The sequence below is a fragment of the Orcinus orca genome, chromosome 10, assembly GCF_937001465.1.
Source record: "Orcinus orca chromosome 10, mOrcOrc1.1, whole genome shotgun sequence".
NCBI classification, from domain to species: Eukaryota; Metazoa; Chordata; class Mammalia; order Artiodactyla; family Delphinidae; genus Orcinus; species Orcinus orca.
Window position 1 is genome coordinate 51,537,206 of NC_064568.1, and position 23,259 is coordinate 51,560,464.

Sequence of the window (23,259 nt, forward strand, 5' to 3'; positions counted from 1 at the left end):
TTGCCTTCTTTTGAGAAGGATGTACAGAAAACTGAAGTTGCATTTTTAAAAAGATTCTTCTACCCTACCAACAAGGAAGTAACTGGCTCTGAGTGAATTGAGTGTTTCTAGAAACATGGTACGTTGCTCAGAGCATTTGGCGATGAAATAACTCATCTACAAAGAGCTGCACAGGAAGTGGCATGCTGGTTTCGTCCTGCTTTGGCACACTTCCCAACACAGTGATGAAAAAGCACAGTATTTTTCTGTTGGGAGGAACAAATTGAAGATTATTATGAGTTAGTTGTAAGCATTATTTGTATGTAGGGTGACAGCACATACAAATAATGCTTCTTCTGTGGGTTCAAGGACAGACACTCAAGACCAGTGTGCCTGAGGCAGGTGGGGCTGTGGTAGCTTTATTCATTTGTGTGCAAGAGGGGCAGTGCCTGGGGTCAGATCCCAGGAGAGGCGCCTGAGAGCAGCATTTAAAGATCTGGAAGCTACTGAATGCTTAATAGTGAGAAATTTACAGCCATAAAATAAATGAGATTCCATTCTTTCTTGATCAGCACATTCCCTCCTGAAAGCTGGCCTTACAGAGAAGCCCAAGGCTTGTCCAAGAGCAGGGGGGTTTTGGAGACTTGGCTGGTGTCCCTTTCACGCTGGGACACCCACTGCGGGAACTGGACTGTGCAATGTGGGGTCAGGGTGTCCTCTGCTCTGGCTGGGAAGCACTGTGCGTGTTCACTGATGTAAAGCAGCCCATTACCTCTCTGGGGAGAAACCCCTTCTCTCTTTAGAGGTGGAGGGGAGAACAGAGTCATGGGAAGCAAGATGAGATACAGGCATCCTAATGGAATATTTCAGAAGAAAAAATTGAGTTCACGAGTGGTCTGGAATGACAGAGAGAGAGAGAGAGAGAGAGAGAGAGAGACCAGCCGTGTGTCCAGGTGCCGGGGACACAGGAAGCACAAAGCCTGTGCCGTGATCTCCCAAAGGAAAGCAGTCAGGAGAGGCCCGAGCACTGTTCACAGAGGAAGCATCATTCTGTGGTCCCCACGGTCCATCAAATGGATGGCCTGAGTCCCCACCTAAAGCTAGCTTGGAGGTGTGCAAGCCCCTGGGGGTGTGGGGAAGGGCGGGGGCTTCAGGCGCAAGTCCTACGAAGGAATCTTTTTATTTAACTTCTTGTCATTCCCATGGCTGACCGTTCTTCTCCCTCTCATTTTTCAGGTGTCAACGTCACAGCTGCTTTCCTAATCCAGAGGAAGAGTGAACCCAAAGGACCCTTGGTAAGAATCAGGCGTGAGGCCTGGGGAGACTGTTTGCTTGTACTAACTTCATTACCGCTGCTGGGAGAGAGCGATTAACTGCTGCGGAGGGTGGGAATGGATCCTTGGTTTCTCTGAGTCTGAGGTCAGCAGCTGATGGGAGTGTAGAGACCCCCTTCTGGACACATGGGAAACAGCAGAAGCAGTGCTGCTACTTGACACTGAGGCCCTGCACTGGAGGGGGGCAGAATGGGGACCGAAGTGAACATCCCGCCTCCATCAGGCTCTGCGCTTTTGCATACCTCATCGTATTTGGTCATCGTGCCAGCTCTCATAGGTAGTATCATTGTCTCCATTTTCAGTGAAACTCAGAGGCCTTGTCACTTGCCCAGGGTCGTACAGCTGGTGAATGGCAGGCCCAGGATCTGTGTTCAGGTCTGTGTTTCTTGAAAGCTCTTTGTGACAGAGCTTCTCCACCTTTAGTGTGCTTACAAATCACGTGGGACTCTTGCTAAAACGCAAACGTTGATCTGTTGGGTCTGGGAGGGGATTGAGATTCTGCATTTCTGACAAGCAACCAGGTGACACGGGGAGGTAGGGTTGCTGACCACTCTGGGAGCCGCGGGGCTCTGTGACATGCCGTGTAGGCACCTGGGAGGTGGAGACGGAGGCCAGGTCCTGGCAGGTGTGCTCAGCCCATCAATGATGCAGCCCTCTCTGTGCTTCCCTTCTCCTTGCAGTTGTGGCAGTTGTCCTTGTCACTTGGCCCCGTGTAAGGGGGAATATCCTGTGCCTTCCGTGCAGCAAGTCAGGCTGCCCCGCCTGTGTACCCACCTTTGTACAAAGCAGCCTTTTCTGAACCTGGTCTCTGCTTCGTGAGCCATGCAGAACCCGAGTTCCCAGACTCCGGGTGGAGCTATTTCCTGGAGTCTGAGACAAGAAGTCCCCAGAACACGTCCAGATTTCTCTTTCCTTCTAAGATCAAGGGCTTGGCAGGGTCATGCCCAACAGAAACATGAAGCGCTTGGGGCCTGCCTGGCAGAATATTTGGACAAGTCTACCTCACTTTAAGTCAACCTGAGATCTGAAAATCTAGATTCACACAAAGGGTGAATTTGGAGCTAGTTATTTTATAAACATTTTGTCATCTGATTCTTTTGCCCAACAAACTTTCCTACCATATTCAAACTGAGGATTGGTTAACAAGATTTTGATGCAGGTACAACTTTTCAGGGACACCTGTATTGTCCACACCTGAGACCTGAGTTTAGGCAATGCTATATGGGATGTCCTCATTGGTCCCCCAGCTCCAGGTAAAGTAGTGAATGTCAGCTCCTCTCCCCACCTGTTCCTCGGTAGAGAACCTAGGGCAGTAGTTACTGAGAAGCCCAGCATGTAAAGGTCTTAAGTCTATCCTAAGCTCCATATTCCTTTCTCTTTTCAGGTCAATTCTGAATTCTACACTGGCTGGTTAGACCATTGGGGCCAACCTCACTCAACAGTCAAGACTAAAACGGTGGCTTCCTCCCTTCACGATATTCTCTCCCGAGGGGCCAGTGTGAACATGTGAGTGTTATTTTTCAGAGGGGAGGCTGTTCTCCATAGCTGTGGGCTCATGGTGAAGTACTGTCTGTTCTCTTGTTTCCTTGTAGGTACATGTTTATAGGTGGCACGAATTTTGCCTATTGGAATGGTAAGAGCAATTTAACATCTGTTTGTAGAATCTAATCCTAAAATGTTTTTGGTGCTTGATTTTTGGAGGGGTGTGCCTATGGACAATTGTTATTTTCTATTTTTGCTTGCTTTCTCCCAAATTTTCTAATATATAAGAATTGCATATATAATTTAAAAAATAATTTTTCTTTTATTTATTAAGAAGAGGAGAGAAATGTTGAATTTACTTTTCTATTGAGAACTGATTTAAAAAAATTGAGTATCCAGGTGTTATGAAATAATCAATGTTATATAAATGAGGAACTGCATTTGATGATTATAAATTACCCTTCTATACTTGTTTGAGATGCTCACAAATTACTTGTTCTTTTAAAATTTAATTCAGAATTTTCATTTAATTTACAAAAGTGTTATAGAATCATAGAAATGGAATATTTTTCTTATGTAAATACGAATCTTTCAAAGTTTTCTTTTCTTTTTTTATTTTATTGAAGTATAGTTGATTTACAGTGTTGTGGTAGTTTCAGATGTACAGCAAAGTGATTCAGATATAGATAGATATAAATATATAGATATGTATTGTTTTTCAGATTCTTTTCCCTAATTATTGTAAAATGTTGAGTATAGTTCTCTGGCTATACAGTAGGTCAAAAAATCATTCTTCCTTAAAAAAAAATTTAAGAGACATAACTTGTACATTTAGAAGCTATTGTTTTAAATCAAGCTAGTCGGGCAGGTCATAGTCTCTGGCTATAACTTACTTGTTCATATATTCTGGTCTTTTTCTTCTCTTTTTTTTAAAAAAAAACACTTTGTTTTGTTGAGATATAATTCACATACCATAAGATTCATGATTTGGGGAATTTCCTGGCTGTCCAGTGGTTAGGACTCCGCGCTCTCACTGCCGAAGACCTGGGTTTGATCCTTGGTCGGGAAACTAAGACCCCACAAGCCACATGGTGTGGCCAAAAAAATAAATAAATAAATTCATGATTTTAAAGTACACGATTCAGTGGTGTTTAGTTTATCACAAACTTGTGCAACCATTATCACCGTCTAATTCCAGAACATTTTCATTACCCCGAAAAGAAACCTCGTACCCAAGAAACGCCCCACTCTCCCTCCTCCCAGCCCCTGGCAACCACTAGTCTACTCTCTGTCTTTGTGGATTTGCTTATTCTGGACATTTCATACAAAGGGAACCATACAGTTTGTGGTGTTTTGTGTTTGACTTCTTTCATTCAGCATACTCTTCTCAAGGTTCATCTATATTGTACTGTGTATCAGGACTTCGTTCCTTTTTATTGCTGAATAATATTCTATTGTGTGGATATACCACATTTTGTTTATCCATTCATCAACTGATGGACATTTGGGAGGTTCCCTCTTTTGGGCCATTATGAATAATGTTCCTATGAACGTTATTACCTATGTGTAATATTACCTATGTGTAAGTATTTGTTTGAACCCCTGGTTCAGTTCTTTTGGCTGTACACCTAGGAGTGGGATTGCTGGTTCATATGGTAACTAACTCTATACTTAGAGTTAGAGGAACTGCCACAGTGTTTTCTAAAGCAGCTGCACCATTTTATATTCCTATATGGCCTATATGGTCATTTTTTTTTTAATAGGAAAAATTATGGTAAAATTCTCTTCATTGCCATTGACTTTTGCAAAGACAAACCATCCTATATTGCTTTTCTCTAAACCTCATTCCCCACATCTCTCCACATCTGCATTTTCCTCTAGGAGTCATTGAGGATGCTTTACGGTTGAGTTTTGGAAGCCTAATTGGACCTCAGTCTCCTGGTGTTAGTAATTGGACACTATCAGCTCTTAATGAAGTTTCTTCTTCAAACTGCTATCTTTTGTGCAGGGCAAGATGGTCAAGGAGAAGACTTTGGTTAAAGTATTACTAATATTATTTTTAGAGCCAAAAAATGGAGATAATGCAAAGTTCAAATGTCATTTCTTAAAAGATAGTAGAGTGCCAAGGTTGGTAATTGAAGTTAGATCAGCCCTGTGTCTGTCTTCCCCTTAGAAACACTTCAGATTTTGTGATGCCTTTTGCATTCAGAAAGTAGGGATTCCTCCTAGCTTCCATCCATGGAACCAAGACCAGTCACCAATCCAGGAATAAAGGCTGATATTGTTTGAGACTTTACAGTTCATGAAACAATTTTCTATATCCTATTATTTTATTGAAAACAATACATTCTTTTTTTTTAAAAATATATTTATTTATTTATTTTTGGCTGCATTGGGTCTTCGTCGTTGGGTCTTAGTTGCTGCGCATGGGCTTTCCCCAGTTGCGGCAAGCGGGGCCTACTCTTCGTTGCGGTGCACGGGCTTCTCATTGCGGTGGCCTCTCCCGCTGCAGACCTCGAGCTCTAGGTGTGTGGGCTTCAGTAGTTGTGGCACGCGGACTCAGTAGTTGTGGCTTGTGGGCTGTAGGGCGCAGGTCCAGTAGTTGTGGCACACTAGCTTAGTTGCTCCGCGGCATGTGGGATCTTCCCAGACCAGGGATCAAACCGGTGTCCCCTGCATTGGCAGGCAGATTCTCAACCACTGCGCCACCAGGGAAGTCCCAATACATTCTTTTTTAAAATTTACGTATAATAACTGATTCACTTTGCTGTACACCTGAAGCTAATACAACATTGTAAATCAACTATACTCCAATAAAAATTTTAAAAATAAATAAATAAAATTTACGTGTATAAAACTACCACTCAGAAGTTGTCCTTAATCCTGTCCCTTGCCCCTGACCCTGCCATAAACAATACAAGGCTCTTTTCTGCCTCTGTTTTCCCATTTAGTCCTCATAGCAGTCTCATCTGGGCTGGGGATTATGCACCCACTTTACAGATAAAAAAAGCAGGGTACCAAAAAAGTCCACAAGATTCCCATTCAGTTGGCAGAGAGTGGAGCCTAGGCTCAAACTCAGGCCTTGGAAAGCTGGTCACTGCTCTTTGGATAACTCCTTGCAGCCTGAAGCCTGTGTTTCCAACCCCCAAACCAGTCCCTCTGTGTTTGCGGGCCTCTCTCTCCTGCCCTGTTGCCCGGTCTCTTTGCAGGAGTTGGGCGAGGGGGTGAGCAGTCTGTGCTTTTGGCTGCAGTTCTTCGGGCCAGCTTCCCAGAGGACAGCATGGGAGAAAACCTCAGGTTTTCTGGCTCAGGTGCTCACTGCGTTCCTGCCCACAATAGCTGCCCATGCTGTGCAGATAGGCGCCCACTCTGTGCTCATGCATCCGCACGGGAGCCAGGCTGTCCTCTCCTCCTCACACACCCTGCAAAGCTGAGGAGCAGTACATCCTGCCAGTTCTCTTGTCTTCCTACCTCACACTCCCCAGCGTGGCCAGAGGAGGCTGAAGGCAGCACTGTTTCCCTAGGACACTGCCCTGTGGGGATCTGAAACATCCAGAGGAAGATTCTGCTGGTAGAACTGCACACACTTAGTTTTCCAGTCTGTCCTGTAACCCGTTGGCCAACTTCCCAGCCTGGGTTCCCTTGGCCCGTAAAGTATGTTTCTGGGTGTTCACACTTGTTGACACTCCTTCACAGAGCTCCTTCTCATGCATGGCTCTGCAGGGGCCTTGGGTAAACAAGGCCATGCCTACCACTAGGATGCCCTTGGTCTAGTCGAGCGAGGTCGCTGCCACACTGAGCGAGAGGAGGGACCATAAAGGAGAAGGTGAGCTCCTTGCAGCAAGGGATGTGGTTTTTCTTTTCTTTGCATCTCACAGCAAAGGATGTGTTTTAACATAGGTGTTCCCAGAGGCAGGAGAGTAAAAGTAATATGACTGGATCAATTCAATTGGTTGAGTGGTCCAGGTCTTTCAAAATGTAGATTCTGTGCATTGAACAGATTAGACAGTCTTTGGGGGAATGACCTGATCCTTGGCCTCCCTCATCTGTCAACCCCGCCACCAGTAGGATCACCCAGGGCGGCTCCATCATTCGTGAGCTGTGGGATCACTCCAAGGAATTTGTTACTAAATCATAGTGAACTGTCAGATTTTGTGCCTCATTTACTTAAAAATTAGATTGGATGTAAGATTATCCTAAAATAACTTTATTCTTTCACACACTTGCACTGCAAAATGCTCTCTGGAGTAGAAGAGAAAGGGGTGGCATGGAGCCTTGCTGGTCTGCAAAAGGCAGCGTCAGTGTCACCTGGGAGGCTTGCTTAGAAATGCAGAGTCTCAGGTCTGACCCTATCCCTGCTGAGTCAGAATCCCAGGTTGGGCTAAGGAGTGTGTTTTAACGAGCTCTCCACGTGACTCTCAGGCCAGGGCAAGTTGTACTGACACAGGGTCACTGCCCAAATTTGCAGAGTCTCCTATCTGTGAATATCACCTGTGACAAGGCTGGGGCCCACTGGTCTAGACTGTGCCCCTTGGACAATAATTGCAACGCTGTTTGCTTTTTGCATCCACAGTATTGCCATTATTTATTAGTCTCTGTGGCGGGTCACGTTCCCTGGGAAACGGACTCTGAGACTGCCTGGCACAAGTTTATTGGGGTGTGCTCCCAGCGGCAACACCAGAGTCAGGATTGGGCAGAAGGAGAAGCTGGGCAGTGATGCAGTCTCAAAAGTGGCTCAGCTGATTCTAGAGGGAGCTCTGGAGCTGGGATGGCCCTTTGAGGCAAGGGGACTGGGCTTTTATATCCCTGCACTGGTCAATCTTTGGATGTGGGCGATCCCAGAAGGGGTGTAATCTTGGGCAAGGCGGCCCAGCAGATGTCAAGGACCAGAGAGGGGCACATCTGAGAGCCGTCTTCAGCAAGCACTCCCGGTGACTGGGGGAATGAGTGAGTCAATGTGAGAGGCACACCACAGCACCCCCCCAACTCTTTGCAGACGTTACAAACGCCCAAGGTTACACTTGACTTTCAGTGGGCTGATGTGTGTCTGCAGTCATCTCCCAGTTTGTTTGGTCTGATAGCCCCTTAGTTGTTTGCTGCTGATCCTGGGCCCAGAAAACTGTGTGTCCACCATGGACCTTTTCTCAGCCACACATGAGGTGATGAACAAGATCACGGCTGCAGGGTTAACAGTCAGACGTGTGAGTCATGCCATAAGTCTTGCTGTTGCTGGTTGTGAGATGTCCAGGGGGGTTGTGGGGAGCTTCAGGGGCCCTGCTTGTCCAGTGACAGGGCTGTCTGCTGGGGTCGCTGAGAGAGTGGATGGAGAAGGTGCTCTGTAGGCTCTAAGAGCTTGGCGAGGGCCACTTGCAGGAAGAAACGCGTTTCTCTAAACCTTGCCTCCTGAGGGCCACCTCTGTGTCACTTAACAGTTGACTCTAATGTGTTCCTTATTTTCTCCCTCCACAATGCCAAGCCATGAATCCCAAAGAACTTTTCCCAGGGGAAGGCCTTCCGTAGTAGTTAGTGGCACGGTTTTGTCTTGCAGGGGCCAACACGCCCTACCAAGCACAGCCCACCAGCTATGACTACGATGCCCCCCTGAGCGAGGCCGGGGACCTCAGTGAGAAGTATTTTGCTGTGCGGGATGTTATTCAGCAGGTGAGTGCTTTGTACGGGCTGCAGGGGCTGGTCTGGGCCAGAGCCTGCCCGGAACTCACAATGCTCTGTAGACAACTTCCTGGAGCCTTTGTGTTTAAAAGGACGGATGAAGGGAAGCATGAGCAAGACTTGGCCTTGAGTCTTTGTCCCACCCGATTAAGAGTGAGCCTGAGGGCTTCCCTGGTGGCGCAGTGGTTGAGAGCCTGCCTGCCGATGCAGGGGACACGGGTTCGTGCCCCGTTCCGGGAGGATCCCACATGCCGCGGAGCGGCTGGGCCCATGAGCCATGGCCGCTGAGCCTGCACTTCCGGAGCCTGTGCTCCGCAACGGGAGAGGCCACAACAGTGAGAGGCCTGCGTACCGCAAAAAAAAAAAAAAAGTGAGCCTGTCAGCAAGGTGCTCCACAGTACGTTGTAAGGATTAAAAAGAACACAGGTAAGGCCTCCGGTACAGCCCTGACACATCTGTTGTCCAGTAAGCGGTGGCCATTTATACTATTATTCATACTAAACAGAAGAAAATGTGTGTCCACATAAGCAGCTGAAGTACGCAGGAAAGAAAATCCGTGGGCATTCTGAACACGGTACAAATGTGAGCTGTCAGCAATGCTTCATTTTTCTATTTGGGGCAAGTGATTGCTGTTTCCTCCGGGCCTGACACCTGAATGCTTAGTCCTTGCTAACGTTGTGACCTTTGAGGCATCTAACGCACCCAGGTGGGGTTTCCTGTCTCTGTGTGGCTTTAAAAAAAAACCCACAGTTTTTCTGCTCAGTCACCTGAGTTTTGAAGTTAAAAAAACAAAGATTTTCTGCCTATAAATGGTATGGACTTTTTTTTTTCTGTTAGTTTTAAGTATGCTGTAGTCTCCGTTTAAGCCTAAGTGTTAGTTATATTATGAAAAATTTTAAACATATTGAAAAATATGATCTATACTTAACTACTCTTAGAGTTTGTCCATTTGATCTACGTTTCCAGATGTGTGGTTAAAATGTTGCTCGTGTGATTTTTATTGTGGGTTTAATCTCTGTAGAATTTAGAGCGATGACTCCCAAGTTCTGTCTTGTACGTTTGTTCTCTGTTTCAGAGCTCTCTATTCCTATCTTTATTATTTCCTTCCTTTATTTGAAGCTTAGCTTTTTAAACTGGGCTTTCTTCTTTTCTTTTCTAATATAAATACTCAAGTCTGTACATTTCCTTCAAGTACTGCTATGGTACCATATCATAAGTTTTGATATGTAATATATTTATTATTGTTTGCTTTTAAACATGCCTATTTTGATTTCTCTTTGACCCTTCAGACGTTCAGAAGTGAGTTTTTAAATTATTAAACATAAATATTTTTCTAGTCTGTTGGTTTCTCACATATTTGCATTGTGGTTGGAGAATGTAGTGTGCATGATACCAATCCCTTGAAGTTTCTTGAACCTCTCGGTAGAGCCTGGCCTATACCAATATGAACAAATATACTGTGTATTCTCGAAAAGACTTCATGTTTTATAATTGTTGGCTATAATCTGTGTATGTGTTCATTAGATTAAGCTTATTAATGGTTCTGCTGATATCTTTGATATCCTTCCTAAATTTTTTGGTCAGTTTATTGTATTAGTTATTGAGAGAGTTGTGTTTATGTATTTCTTCTTGTAGTTCTGTCAGTTTTTGAGGCCATGTTATTAGTATGTAGATTGAGAATTAGATCTTTTAGTATCATTATATGGAAGTCATCTATCTCTGATGCTTTTTGCCTTAAAGTCTGTTTTGTCTGATACTAATACTACCTGCATTCTTTTGGTTAGTATTTATCTCGTATACCTTTCACAATGCTTTAATTTCAACCTTTTTATATCCTTTTTAGAAAAACACGTGTCCGGAAACAGACTCAACGGACGTAGAGAACAGACTTATGGTTGCCAAGGGGGAGGGAGGGATAGATTGGGAGTTTGAGATTAGCAGATGCAAACTGTTATATACAGAATGGATAAACAACAAGGTCCTGCTGTATAGCACAGGGAACTGTAGTCAATATCCTGTGATAAACCATAATGGAAATGAATATAAAAAAGAATGTGTATGTATAACTGAATCACTTTGCTGTACAGCAGAACTTAACACAACATTGTAAATCAACGTTACTTCAATTAAAAAAAAAATTAAAAACGTGTCCCTTGTAAACAGGATATAGCTGGATTTTTAAAAAATCTAGTTTGAACATTTTTGTCTTTTAACTGGTGCACTTGTTCATTGTCATTCATTATAATTCTTGATACACATCAATTCATTTCAACCATCTTATAATAATCTATTTGTCCAGCTCTTCTGTTTTGTCTTCCCTTATTACTTTCTTTTGAACTGTTTATTTTTGTTTCCTTATTTCATCTCCCTCCCACCCTAGTTTGGATGTTATTCACTATATTTTTATTCTTTTAGTGGTTACCTATTGAAGTGTGAAATATGTACCCCCCCAAAAATACAACTCAGTATAGAACAACGTGAGCCCCTGGAACCAGCACACAGCCCCCCAGAAGCTCCCCTCATGCTCCTTCTGGTCATTGACCTCCCATTGACCCCTATCACCATAGGTTAGCTGTGCTTGTTTTTTTTTTTGCGGTATGCGGGCCTCTCACTGTTGTGGCCTCTCCCGTTGCGGAGCACAGGCTCCGGACGCTCAGGCTCAGCAGCCATGGCTCACGGGCCCAGCCGCTCCGCGGCATGTGGGATCTTCCTGGACCGGGGCACGAACCTGTGTCCCCTGCATCGGCAGGCGGACTCTCAACCACTGCGCCACCAGGGAAGCCCAATGTTATTGGGTTTTTTTCTCTTTTATTATTAATTGTTACCTTTACAATGTTTTATTATCTGGTAGGATTAGTCTTCCATCTTTAGTCTTTCAGTATTTCCCCGGCTATTCCTGCAAGTTTACTTTTCTATGTAAACTTTCATATTATTCTATCAACTTCAAAACAAAACAAAAACTCGAGATACCTGTTGATGTTTTAAGTTTATACATCAAATTAGGGGTGATATTTACAATATTGAGTCTTAGCTAAGAAAATGCCTTTCTATCTATTCAAGTCTTCTCTGGTGTCCTTCTTGTTTTAAAGTTTTATTAAAATAGTCCCTGTCCAGTCCATTTCTTAATATGTTTATTCCCAAATATTCTATGTTTCTAATACTAATATCACTATAAAAGGAGTCTTTTATTTTCTTGTGAGAAATATTATGATATATATTTGTCTTTAAAATATAACCTACTTAAAAAATGTTAAATATATAAAATAAAGTCACACACATCCATGTACCTGGTACCTAGATTTAACACAGGTTATTATGAAATCTTTGCTTCTGATTTTTTAAGAAAATAATACATCACAGATAAAGTTGGGTTTATTTCCTATTTCTTCTCCTCCCTCCTCAGAGGGAGGAGGAGGAATAGTATTTATCTTTCACACACATTTTTGGGATTTTTTTACCACAAATGCATGCATCCACATACACTATATTTAATTTTTTTGTCTCTTTAAATTGTACATGAATATTCCATTGTACTTCCCTTTTTAAGTTCCTGATTTTTTTGATTTTATTGTAGTGCCTGTGGACTTATTTCTTTTACACTCTGTTGCCGCATCTCACAAACCACTTCAGGTTTGTTTATTTTTAAACAGATTTATTTAGATATAAATCACATACCATAGACTTCATCCATTTAAAGTACACAATTCAGTGGGTTTTGTATGTTAATTTTTTTTAATTGTGATAAAATATATATAACAAAATTTGTCATTTTAACCATTTTTAAGTGTACAGTTCAGTGGCATTAATTACATTCATAATGTTGTGTAACCATCGCCATTATCTATTTACAAAATCTTTTCATCCACCCAGACAGAAACGCTAACTATTATGCAATAACTCCCCATTTCCCCCTCCTTTCAGCCACCGGAAAGCGCTAGTCTACTTTCTGCCTCTGTGAATTTGCATATTGTAGATGTTTCACAAAAGTGGAACCATACAATATTTTCCTTTTGTGTCTGACTTATTTCACTTAGCATAATGTTTTCAAGGTTCATGTTATAGCATGTATCAGAAGTTCATTTCTTTTCATGGGTGAATAATACTTCATTGTATACATACAGACAGCCCTCCATATCTGTGGGTCCCACATCCTCAGACTCAACCCACTACAGATTGAAAATATTAAAAAAAAAAAAAAATTACAGGAAGTTCCAAAAAGCAAAACTTGAGTCTGTTGCACGCGGGCAATTTTTCACATAACATTTACATTGTATTTACGACTATTTACATAGCATTTACACTGTATTAGGTATTATAAGTAATGCAGAGCTGATGTGAAATATATGAGAGAATGTGCACGGAACATATGCAGATGTACTCAAGTCCCTTGAGCTTCCTGGAATGTTGGTATCTGTGGGGGTCCTGAAATCAATACTCTGCAGATACAGAGGGACGACTTGTATACCACAGTTTGTTTATCCACCTCATTCATCTCTTGATGAACACTTGGGTTGTTTCCGTCTTTTGGCTATTTTGAATTATACTACATTGAACATTGGGGCACAAGTATCTGTTCAAGTCCCTGCTTTCGATTCCTTTGGGTATATACCTCTCAGTGGTGTTGCTGGCAGGTTTATTTTTTTAATTTTTTTAATTTTTTGCGATACGCCGGCCTCTCACTGTTGTGGCCTCTCCCGTTGCGGAGCACAGGCTCCGGACGCGCAGGCTCAGCGGCCATGGCTCACAGGCCCAGCCGCTCCGCGGCATGTGGGATCTTCCCGGACCGGGGCAAGAACCCGTGTCCCCTGCATCGGCAGGCGGACTCTCAACCACTGCGCCACCAGGGAAGCCCGTGGCAGGTTTATTTTTAGAATCATTTGCCTTCTGAAATAATGAGCTTTTCTATGCTTAACATAGAAAAACAATCCAAGTCAAATTTAAAAGCAGATATTTACATGTGCTTTTCTTGCACAAAACATCATCTAATCTTTGGCCTCATCATAACCTCACGTTTTTATTCTCCCATATATTTAGCTACTTCTTTCTGCCCCCTCCCCCAACCCCTGCAACCCCTCACATCTTCTTGATCTTCCCTGGCTCTTAGGATTGATGGCTGTTAGAGTCTTTCACCATCACCCTCCATAGCCCTCTCTGCTGCTGTTCAAGGGCGCCTGCTCCACAATCCACCGGCCTGGACCATTCTGCTGTCACACTCTGGCCCTGAAACCAGGCAGGAGGACTGTGAACTTCAGTGTGGACTGGCTGGAACAGGGATTTGTACTTCCAACCTCAACTGGACCTTTAATTATCTGCACTTCTCTATTTACATCCTGGTCTCTTCTCCCCATCTAGTGGGAACCAGCACTGCCATGCTTTCTCCTTAAGGTATAGGTGATGCTATCTCCTCCTTCACCAAGAACATTAATGCTGCTGAATACACCATGTGACATAGTCAGATATACATTTCAGAAAGGGTACTGAGTGAGGCACCAAAAGCGAATGTATATTTAAATGAGTAAAAAAAAAAAATCATTACAAACTTACCGTTACCAGGGGTAAGTGGGGGGAGGGATAAATTGGGAGATTGGGATTGACATATACCCACTACTGTATATAAAATAGATAACTAATAAGAACCTGCTGTATGGCACAGGGAGCTCTACTCAATACTCTGTAATGGCCTATATGGGAAAAGAATCTAAAAAGAAAAAAGAGTGGATATATGTATATGTATAACTGATTCACTTTGCTGTACACCTGGAATTAACACAATATTAATCAACTATACCCCAACAAAAATTGTTTAAAAATCATTACAAATTTTAAATTTTTTAAATTAAAATAATTGCAAACATCACAAAACTTAAAAACATATTTTGGCTTTATTAACTGAAACACCTCTGCCATCCTTCTTTCCTTATATTCTTTTGGCTGCATGCTGTTTTATTGTCTCTTCGGATGATAACAATGTTTGTAATCTTCTTCTCTAGAGAGACTGGCAATCTCTCTCAAGTGTGACTGATTGAAATTTGTTTTTTAGTATTGATAGTTTAGAAAAACAGGAAAGCTTCACATTTTGTTACTGATAGCGTTATATGAATATTTAGGATTGTTATCTAAACTGGGGAGATCTCTCTCAATTCTTTCATGCGTGAGCTGTAATATTTGGAAGAAATTTCTGTAGACAGGTCCTGGCCCCATAACATTTTTTTTTTAACATCTTTATTGGAGTATAACTGCTTTACAATGGTGTGTTAGTTTCTGCTTTATAACAAAGTGAATCAGTTATACATATACATATATCCCCATATCTCTTCCCTCTTGCATCTCCCTCCCTCCCACCCTCCCTATCCCACCCCTCTAGGTGGCCACAAAGCACCGAGCTGATCACCCTGTGCTATGCGGCTGCTTCCCACTAGCTATCTATTTTACATTTGGTAGTGTATATATGGGCATGCCACTCTCTCACTTCGTCCCAGCTTACCCTTCCCCCTCCCCATGTCCTCAAGTCCATTCTCTGGTAGGTCTGCGTCTTTATTCCTGTCTTGCCCCTAGGTTCTTCATGACCATTTTTGTTTGTTTGTTTTTTAGATTCCATATAAATGTGTTAGCATACGGTATTTGTTTTTCTCTTTCTAACTTACTTCACTCTGTATGACAGACTCTAGGTCCATCCACCTCACTACAAATAATTCAATTTTGCTTCTTTTTATGGCTGAGTAATATTCCATTGTATATATGTGCCACATCTTCTTTATCCATTCATCTGTCGATGGACACTTAGGTTGCTTCCATGACCTGGCTATTGTAAATAGAGCTGCAGTGAACATTGTGGTACATGACTCTTTTTGAATTATGGTTTTCTCAGGGTGTATGCCCAGTAGTGGGATTGCTGGGTCGTATGGTAGTTCTATTTGTAGTTTTTTAAGGAACCTCCATACTGTTCTCCACAGTGGCTGTATCAATTTACATTCCCACCAACAGTGCAAGAGGATTCCCTTTTCTCCACACTCTTTCCAGCATTTATTGTTTGTAGATTTTTTGATGATCTGGCCCCATAACATTTTAAACCCTGTTTCCCCTCCACAACCCACATATTTCTGGAGCTGGATGCCTTAGAGCACAATCATATTGCGAGTCAGCATAATCTGTTAGCAATAATTTACCTCCTCATAGGAGTGACAGTGAACCTTGTAAATATATTCTGTGCCCAAATTAAATAAATCCCCACCTCAGCTCTCCTTTGGTTGAATCTCAAAGATGCCTGTAGCCACTCTAAAGCCTCCTGACCCAAGAGGATGTTTAACACAGGAAAGCTGGAGCAGAAAGAGGCGAGGGTCTTAGCCTTTTGTGGTTAAATTGCATTACTTCTGCAAATTTTACAAAAACCTATGACCATGAGAACGCACTGCTAGGACCCTCCCTTGGGGCACTTCTGGATGCAGAAGATGAGTTCAGCAGCTGCTGCAGTAACCTAGGAGTTAGATGATGGCAGGGCCAACGGGGAGTGGAGAGGAAGCAGTTGATTTGAAAAATATTCAGGAGGTAAAACTGGTGGAATTTGGCAACTGGCTGAATGCCGGTGTGAGGAAGAATGAGGAGTCATTGATTTGTCCAGGTTACAACCTTGGTTGGATAACTGGATTGGTATTGGGGTCAGCAGCTAACATTGAGGGTTGCAGAGAAGGCACAGGTGGGAAGGGGGAGGGAGAAGCAAGTTGAGCTCAGGATGCCTCTGAGGACATCCAGGTGGAAGTGTCTGTCTGGCAAGCACCTCACTTAAGAATGAGAAGCTCCAGGAAGAATCCGTTTGGCACGGATTCTGCACTCATTGTGGAGGTGGAGGCTAAAGTCCAGGAGAGGTTGAGATTGCACGCAGAAGCTGAGTGAGAAGGGCAGCGGGCCAAGCAAAAGACAAACCCAGAGGATCCCAGGCATTTAACCAGTGGCCACAGTAAAATGAACCCATGAAGGAGACAGAGTCTTCAGAAATTAATGTAATTCAGTAGCTTATGATACATTGCAGCTTAAGATGTGGTCATCTTTCCCCACTTCTCTTTTTTGATATTTCAGGTTTGGAAGAGAGAAATGAACGACTTTAAAAGTGAACTCTTTCTTATGAGCCTTTGTAGATGTTCACTTCGATGGTTTGTTAGATGGTATTCAAAGTATTTGTCTGCATCGAGGAAAAGAAATGGGATCATAAATACCCCCATATATAGCTCTTCCTGCCTCTTTCCTTCACCAAAGACTTAAAAAGTCGAATGGGTCTCTTCTTTAGTTCATGTCAAGAGTAAGCTGGGTGGAGATGGACAGTCTCTTTCACTGACATGGACTCCCAGAGATGGGAATTTCCCAGCAGACTGCATAAGCTTGTGCTCAGCGGTGAAGACTCCAGGCAGCCCTTACACAGGACTCTTCAAGGCGTGACAAAGCTTGTGACATTTGCATTTTTAAATGTATTCTCTTTGGTGTGGGTAAAACTCAGCCAGACGTGGTTAACACCTTGACCTCGAGGATGAAGCGTAAAACTATAGGGTAGCGCCCTCCTCCTTGGTAGCAATTCCTGAGAGGGGCAGTGGTGAGTTTATTTTTGTATGCTTTTGAATGAATTTCAGACCGATTTTTTAAAGAGTTTTGTTCCAATTCTTCATAGGGATTCCATCAAAGATGAGTCCAGCTGACTTTCTGAAGATGGGTCATTCTGCAGAAATTAAGTTGTAGTTGAGGACCTTGATGACTGGAGGGGATCTCGGAATTCCATGAGGGTGGTAGTGAAGCTGGGCGGGGACTGGCCATGAGAGAATGGCCATCGTGATTTTCAGTACCTCAGAAGCTTAATGAAGTTTGAAACTTGACCCAGGACCAGTCTACACTGGCTGATTGATAGTCCTTCTTGGTTTATGGCTGGAATGACATTAGCTCAATGGGTAGACACAGCTGTCTCTTGATGATCCATGTTGCTGGTGGACACAGTGTTTACGTCTGATAATTAAGCATTTCGATGTGAATATTACTTAATGAATGTTAGTCTTTTTTAAAAAAATTTATTGAAGTATAGTTGATTTACAACGTTGTGTTAATTTCTGCTACAGCAGAAGTGACTCAGTTATACATATATATATATATTCTTTTTCATATTCTTTTCCATTACGGTTTATCACAAGATATTGAATATAGTTCCCTGTGCTATACAGTAGGACCTTGTTGTTTATCCTTCCTATATATAATAGTTTGCATCTGCTAATCCAAATAGATAGTCTTTTAAAGCGTCACCTGTACTCTTGTGGCATTAGTCTATTCAGTTCCTACAGACCTGGCTTTTCTAGTCTGTCTTCCAGAGTGGTTTCTCTGAAATGCTGATCTGGTCAGGATGCCTTCCATGACTCTGCCCCTGTTTTCATCAAGCCTCATCTTTCAATTCTCCCCCTTTTTTTTTGGTACCACTTTAAAAATATTGAAGTGTGGTTAATTTACAATGTTGTGTCAGGTTCGGGGTGTACAGCAAAGTGATTCAGTACTTTTTCATTCTTTTTCAGATTCTTTTCCATTATAGGTTATTACAAGATATTGAATATAGTTCCCTGTGCTATTCAGTTCTCACTTTCTTATATGTGAGTCTCTAGCCTTAAAATGAAGGTACATAAAATTCTAGAATTTTACAGGAGGTGCAGTTTACAGCTCCTGGCCTCTGCACAAACTGGTCCCTCTGCCCTTATCCATCTGGAAAATGAGGACACATCTCTTTACCTTCTCTGGGGTTTGTCTTTGATTCGTCTCTCTAAAGATTTAGTCACACTTTGTTTTCTGTCACCACATTATACTGTGGAAATCTTGAAGACACAACTTCTCCTAGTTTGCTAATATAACTTGTTTATACATTCTCACTCTGGACTAGGGGCTGTTATTATCCTTAGTACCAAGCGTAAGACCTGACACAAAGTACTTTCCTTTTTTTTGCCACGGATTGTGGGATCTTAGTTCCCTGACCAGGGACTGAACCCGGGCCCTGGCAGTAAAAGCATGGAGTCCTAAAATCTGGCCAGGGAATTTCCCAAAGTACTTCCTAAGAGCTTGTTAGATGAATGAATGAAAACATTAGAGATCTTGGGAAAAGAAAAGTTGGTCACCATTGAATCTATTGTGTTACACTGGGAAAAGAGCTGCTTCCCATGTTGAATTGGTCCATCTAAACAGGTAGGATAAGAAGCAGTATTTATGACTGCTCTTAAAACTATATATGATTAAAGTACAAATTACTATGGAGAAATAGAGGTTCAGAAGTATAATATTTTGGCATATTTGTCTATTTCTTTTCTGACATATTAATTAGTTGGACAGAAGATTAGAATTTTGCTGTATGATAGTCAATGAAAATTCACTATAATTTTTTTTTTAAAGACAGAAGATTGTGGCAAGTGGAATAGTCACATGGAGGCTTAATAATGAGAATATATTGAGCTCATACCACTGATTAAAAATTCAAGATCCAATTAGATAATTGGGCAAAAGACATTAACAAGTATAGAAATTTGGTGAAAGCTTTGGCATACACTATATTAAGAATCATATAGGGCTTTCCCTGGTGGCGCAGTGGTTGGGGGTCCGCCTGCCGATGCAAGGGACACGGGTTCGTGCCCCGGTCTGGGAGGATCCCACATGCCGCGGAGCGGCTGGGCCCGTGAGCCATGGCCGCTGAGCCTGCACGTCCGGAGCCTGTGCTCCGCAACGGGAGAGGCCACAACAATGAGAGGCCCGCGTACCGCAAAAAAAAAAAAAAGAATCATATAAAATGCTTATATCATTTGACCTAATGACCCCTCACTTGGAACTTTATTAAAAAACATTCTGAACATGGAAAATGCTATAGACATGAAGTTGTTCATTGCAATATTATTTATAATATCAAAAATTGGAAATAATTCAACTCCTAATATTGAAAGGTTATGGTTATGTAAACCATACATAACCATAGGTAAATTCTGTCATATTCGTTTGACTGTAATATGCAAGTAAATAAAATTATTGTTACTATTTGGTCATGTCAAAAGTGCTTTTGGGGCTTCCCTGGTGGCGCTGTGGTTGAGAGTCCTCCTGCCGATGCAGGGGACACGGGTTCATGTCCCGGTCCGGGAAGATCCCACGTGCCGCGGAGCGGCTGGGCCCGTGAGCCATGGCCGCTGAGCCTGCGCGTCCGGAGCCTGTGCTCCGCAACGGGAGAGGCCACAACGGCGAGAGGCCCACGTACCGCAAAAAAAAAAAAAAGTGCTTTTGGTAAGTGGCAGTAGCAAATTACAAAATTACCTCCTATCTTTATGTGTGCTTAAGTGGGGAGGGGGTGTAGGAGGAAAACTAGAAGAGAGAAGGTTTTGTGGGATTTTTTGGTTTTGGAATTATGGGGTAAGACACTTTCTACTCTATTATTGTTCAGCAAAAAAGGAGTCAAGATGGAGCTGTAGAAACAACACTAGACTTGGAGTCAAAGTCCCAGCTCCCTCCCTTGCCCTCTTTAAAATCTTGAGCAAGTTCCTCAGTCTCAGCTCTAAAAAGGAAATATAATAACTAGCTATGAAGGTCTTTGTGAGATGAGAGAACTGGCTGAATGTAGGTTGAATAAAGGTGTCTGTGCGGTGACTCTTTCTCCCAATGTGGTAGAGGGATTGCAGTCCTGGCTCAGGAGGTAGATGTGCCATGGTCACTCCCATGTGCAGTGAATAGGGGACCTCAGAAAACGAGTTGTACAGCTGTCAGGTCTCCTCTGTGGATTTGTGTTTATTTATTTTACTGACCAGAATGGGGGTGGGGGGGAATGGAGTGGGTCAGCTTACAAAGAAGAAAGAATATGGTCTAGACTTCAGGGAAAGCTGGGAAGAGAGATCTTACATCTTCCTCTAAGATTAGCAGTAACTCTGGCCTCACATTCATGTTACTATGAGTCATGAAGATCATTTTTAATATGGTCTTTCAAAAAATTTTTCACAGAAATATAGACTCATAGAATATTAGAACTACAAAGGGTTCCCAGTTCAAGATGGCTGTCTGTCTACATATTTGTCTCTTCTCCCTTCCAAAATGTTACTAAATGATAAAAAAGGATTTTTTTTTTTCCTGATGAAGCCAACAAGAGGGGAGCTGTCCATGCATGAGAGATTTCAGCGGATTTCTGGGAAACAAAAATAGGTGGAGCAATGGTGACTGAAGAAGTAGGATGAGAAAATCTAGGTTCCCAGTGATGATGGAAAGGGAGTTGGTTATAGGAACAGGGAACAGGGAGAGATCGGCCCTAAAGAACCCTGGAGAACCAGGGCCCTGGAAATGCAGGCATGGAAATGAAAGGGTGGAAGTGAAAAGGATGAAAATGGGACGGCTGATGAAACTCTACATATTTCCTGTCATGTCCTTCATTTCTTCACCCCACTTTGAAAGAGACTATCCATCAGGGAAGCATCTTTCTATCAGTTAGAAAATCAGAGGATTTTTTTTTTGAAAAAAAAAAAAAAAAAAAAGAACAGCCCCAGAGCAAAGACCCCATATATTATGTCTGACTCCCTGCCAAGTCACCCTAAAACAAAGCTCCCAACTGCACAAGCCTGGCTCCTGTACCCAGAGCAAGACTGGCAGAGAGAAGCTGAGTGTGCAAATGCTAGCGCATTCATCTGCATTACCGTTAAATATGAATAGACAACGAAGGATGACGGCCAGACGTTTGAGCACATCCGTAAAACCTGCAAAGGGAAAGAGAAAGACCAAGATGAAATAAACAGAAAAATAACCCTAAAGGCAACAGAGAATTCAGGAGACAGGAGAGATCTTAAACAAAACAAAGCAAACTTTCTCAAATTTATATCCTTTAGAGAGATTTGAGAAGATATTGCATCCATAAAATAAGAACAGGATACTTGGATAAAGGAGACCAAGAAAAAGTTATTGGGAATTAAAAATAATATCCTAGAAATTAGAACCAGAAGACAGAGATGGAAACGAGAGAATATATGAGACATACAGAGGAAGAATCTAGGATGTGCAGGTTACTTACAAGGAAGGGGAAAAATGGAGAAAAAGAAAACATCAAAGAAACAGTACAGAATTTTTTTCCAAAACAGAAAAGGATATCTGAGTTGCCTAGCATAATGAATGTAAAAAATATATGTATCCAGACACATCCTTATAAAAATTTAGGACATCGAGCATAAACAGCCTACAAGCTTCTAGAGAGAAAAAGCTGGTCACCTTTTTCAGGAATGAGCCTGGCATGAGCCACAGCAGGTGATAGAGGACACAGAACAGTACCCTTGTCATTCTAAGGGAAAATGATTTTCAATATAGAATTCTATACTCATCCAAATTATTAATTAAATGTGACATATTCAGACATTGCAAAGATTCAGGAAGTTTACCTCCCATGTACCAGTCCTTAGGAAGTTACTTGAGATTTCTCTAGTGAAATGAGGAAGTCATAAGAGTCTAGAAACAGGAGGGAAAAGCCAGAAGAATAATGAAGGTGAATCCTGGACTCTCAGGGAATTTGCTGGTGGTCCAGTGGTTAGGACTTGGCGCTTTCACTGCTGTGGGCCCAGGTTCAATCCCTGGTCAGGGAATCAAGATACCACAAGCCATGCGGCGGGACAATAAATAAATAAATAAAATATAAAAGTTTAAAAAAAATCCTTGACTGTCAAGCCTTGGAGCAGGAAGACTGAGGGTTCCAGTAGGAAGTTTTCTAGGGGGGGAAAAGAGTGGTGGGAGAAACTTGATACCATCTCTGGAAATTTGGAACAACCTAAAGAGGTGTTAACCTAACGGCAGACAAGAAAAAAGAAAGCAATTAGAAACCCCAGGGAAAAGAAGAGAAAAAAATCATCTACAAGGAGAGAGAACATGCCATCCCAGTACATATCCGCCACTTAGCTGTGCAGAGAGCAATATTTATATAATTATAATAATGTGAGCATTGGTGATTTTTTTTTTTTTTTTTGGCTGTGTTGGGTCTTCGTTGCTGCATGCAGGCTTTCTTTTTAGTTGCAGCGAGTGGGGGCTACTCTTTGTTGTGGTGCACAGGCCTCTCATTAAGGTGGCTTCTCTTGTTTCAGAGCACAGGCTCTAGGTGCGAGGGCTTCAGTAGTTGTGGCCCATGGGCTCAGTAGTTGTGGTTCGCGGGCTCTAGAGCACAGGCTCAGTGGTTGTGGCACATGGGCTTAGTTGCTCCACGGCATGTGGGATCTTCCTGGACCAGGGCTTGAACCCGTGTCCCCTGCATTGGCAGGCGGATTCTTAACACTGTACCGCCAGGGAAGCCCTGATTTTTAATTTAGAGTCAATGTACACTTGAAGGGAGGACTTATGGCTATAGACTAGACCTTTAACCTTGACAATGTAAAAAGTAAAGTTGATGGTTTGGAGGTGGGAGTGGAGAGGAGAGCTCAGCAAAGCGTGCAAATGGCCTTATCTTTAAATGTGTGGACACAAGGGATGTCTTAGTTGGTTAGAACTGAGATATAAGTATATGATATTACTTAAAGCTACAAATTTAACCAGTAGAGAAAGTGAAAATGACATAACCACATTGGTAAGAAAGGGAGATACCCAGAAGAGTACAGCTGAGCTAAATCCCATGTATTAAAGAAATCAATAATCATGCTTTAAATTGATTGAACAAGAAATAGCAGATGAGTATATTATTTAGAGACTAAAAGAAGCAAAATATTGGAAGAATTAAATGATTTTAAAATGGTTTCCTCTGAAGAACAGAACTAAGAGAATAGTGAGTCAGGAGACTATCGCTTTTTACTATAGC

General features: G+C 42.4%; 1 protein-coding gene and 1 long non-coding RNA gene across 3 annotated transcripts in view; one reads left to right on the forward strand and one right to left on the reverse strand.

Annotated features, from left to right (window-relative positions):
• The window catches only part of LOC125965618 (uncharacterized), a 129,907-nt gene that overhangs the window by 84,145 nt on the left and 22,503 nt on the right, over positions 1-23,259 (reverse strand). The gene's annotated exons all lie outside the window — the stretch shown is intronic.
• Positions 1-23,259, forward strand: part of GLB1 (galactosidase beta 1) — an 89,858-nt gene that overhangs the window by 33,384 nt on the left and 33,215 nt on the right. For both annotated transcript variants that reach the window (XM_004279697.3, XM_033405480.2), the window contains 4 exons: positions 1,216-1,274; positions 2,698-2,819; positions 2,906-2,946; positions 8,344-8,456. In XM_004279697.3, the coding sequence (XP_004279745.1) occupies positions 1,216-1,274; positions 2,698-2,819; positions 2,906-2,946; positions 8,344-8,456 (335 nt within the window). The remainder of the gene's footprint in view (positions 1-1,215; positions 1,275-2,697; positions 2,820-2,905; positions 2,947-8,343; positions 8,457-23,259) is intronic.